Source organism: Hippocampus comes, unplaced genomic scaffold (assembly GCF_001891065.2).
Source record: "Hippocampus comes isolate QL1 unplaced genomic scaffold, H_comes_QL1_v1.1 C16683152, whole genome shotgun sequence".
NCBI lineage: Eukaryota > Metazoa > Chordata > Actinopteri > Syngnathiformes > Syngnathidae > Hippocampus > Hippocampus comes.
In genome coordinates this window covers 1-688 of record NW_017836593.1, presented here as the reverse complement: position 1 = coordinate 688, position 688 = coordinate 1, and the positions used below count along the sequence as shown (strand labels likewise).

Below are 688 nucleotides of genomic sequence, written 5' to 3'. Positions count from 1 at the left end.
ACACACACACACACGAATATTTGAAGAATTGGCAGACGCGGAAGTGTAGCCACTTTCTACAAATCAGTGTGGTGCTTAGAACAGATCCGCCGGGTACCAATGGCTTTTAGATTTTTTGAGGAGAGTGCCCATGTTGCCGCTTACCTGCAATACAGAGTGACCCCCCATGAGTTGATCAACAAGATCATAGACTTTATGGGACCAAAGGTATGTTTTCATTATGTGATCAAACTGCAACCCTATAGATTGTTTTATGTAACCCATTCAAACCATTGTTTTTTTGTTTATGTAACTTAAAAATGTTTTGTTTTGCTTTTTTAAGGAGTAAGTGAAATTCATTGTTCATGGTTAACTTGACTGTTGTAAATTCCCCTCTAGTTGCAAAACAAGTTCAACCTTGCAGTAGATGTCGGCTGTGGTAACGGAAAGGGGACAGTACTTTTGGCTCCGTACTTCAACCAGGTTGTTGGGACAGACGTTAGCCCCGCTCAACTGGGGCTTGCTCGGGCCAATAGTATTCGTCAGAATGTCTCATACAGGTGAGATGGGATAATGGAGTGGCTGGTTAGAATCCTTTCAAGAGAAATCTGTTGCTTATAATGCAATCTTTGCCAGGCTCCAAAATTGCAAAACCTTAAGGCGGAGCTCTTGCAATGGGTCTGGATGCACTTCATCAAGTATGCAGATG

General features: G+C 42.3%; 1 protein-coding gene across 1 annotated transcript; it reads left to right on the top strand.

The window, feature by feature from the left end:
* Positions 1–9: 9 nt before the first annotated feature.
* On the top strand, positions 10–681 carry LOC109508886 (putative methyltransferase DDB_G0268948; the record flags this gene model as incomplete). The annotated part of the gene is made up of 3 exons (XM_019858822.1): positions 10–207; positions 379–539; positions 616–681. Coding segments are annotated over exons 1-3 (335 nt in total), but the record flags the coding sequence as incomplete, so codon positions are not given.
* Between the last annotated feature and the right edge of the window lie 7 nt (positions 682–688).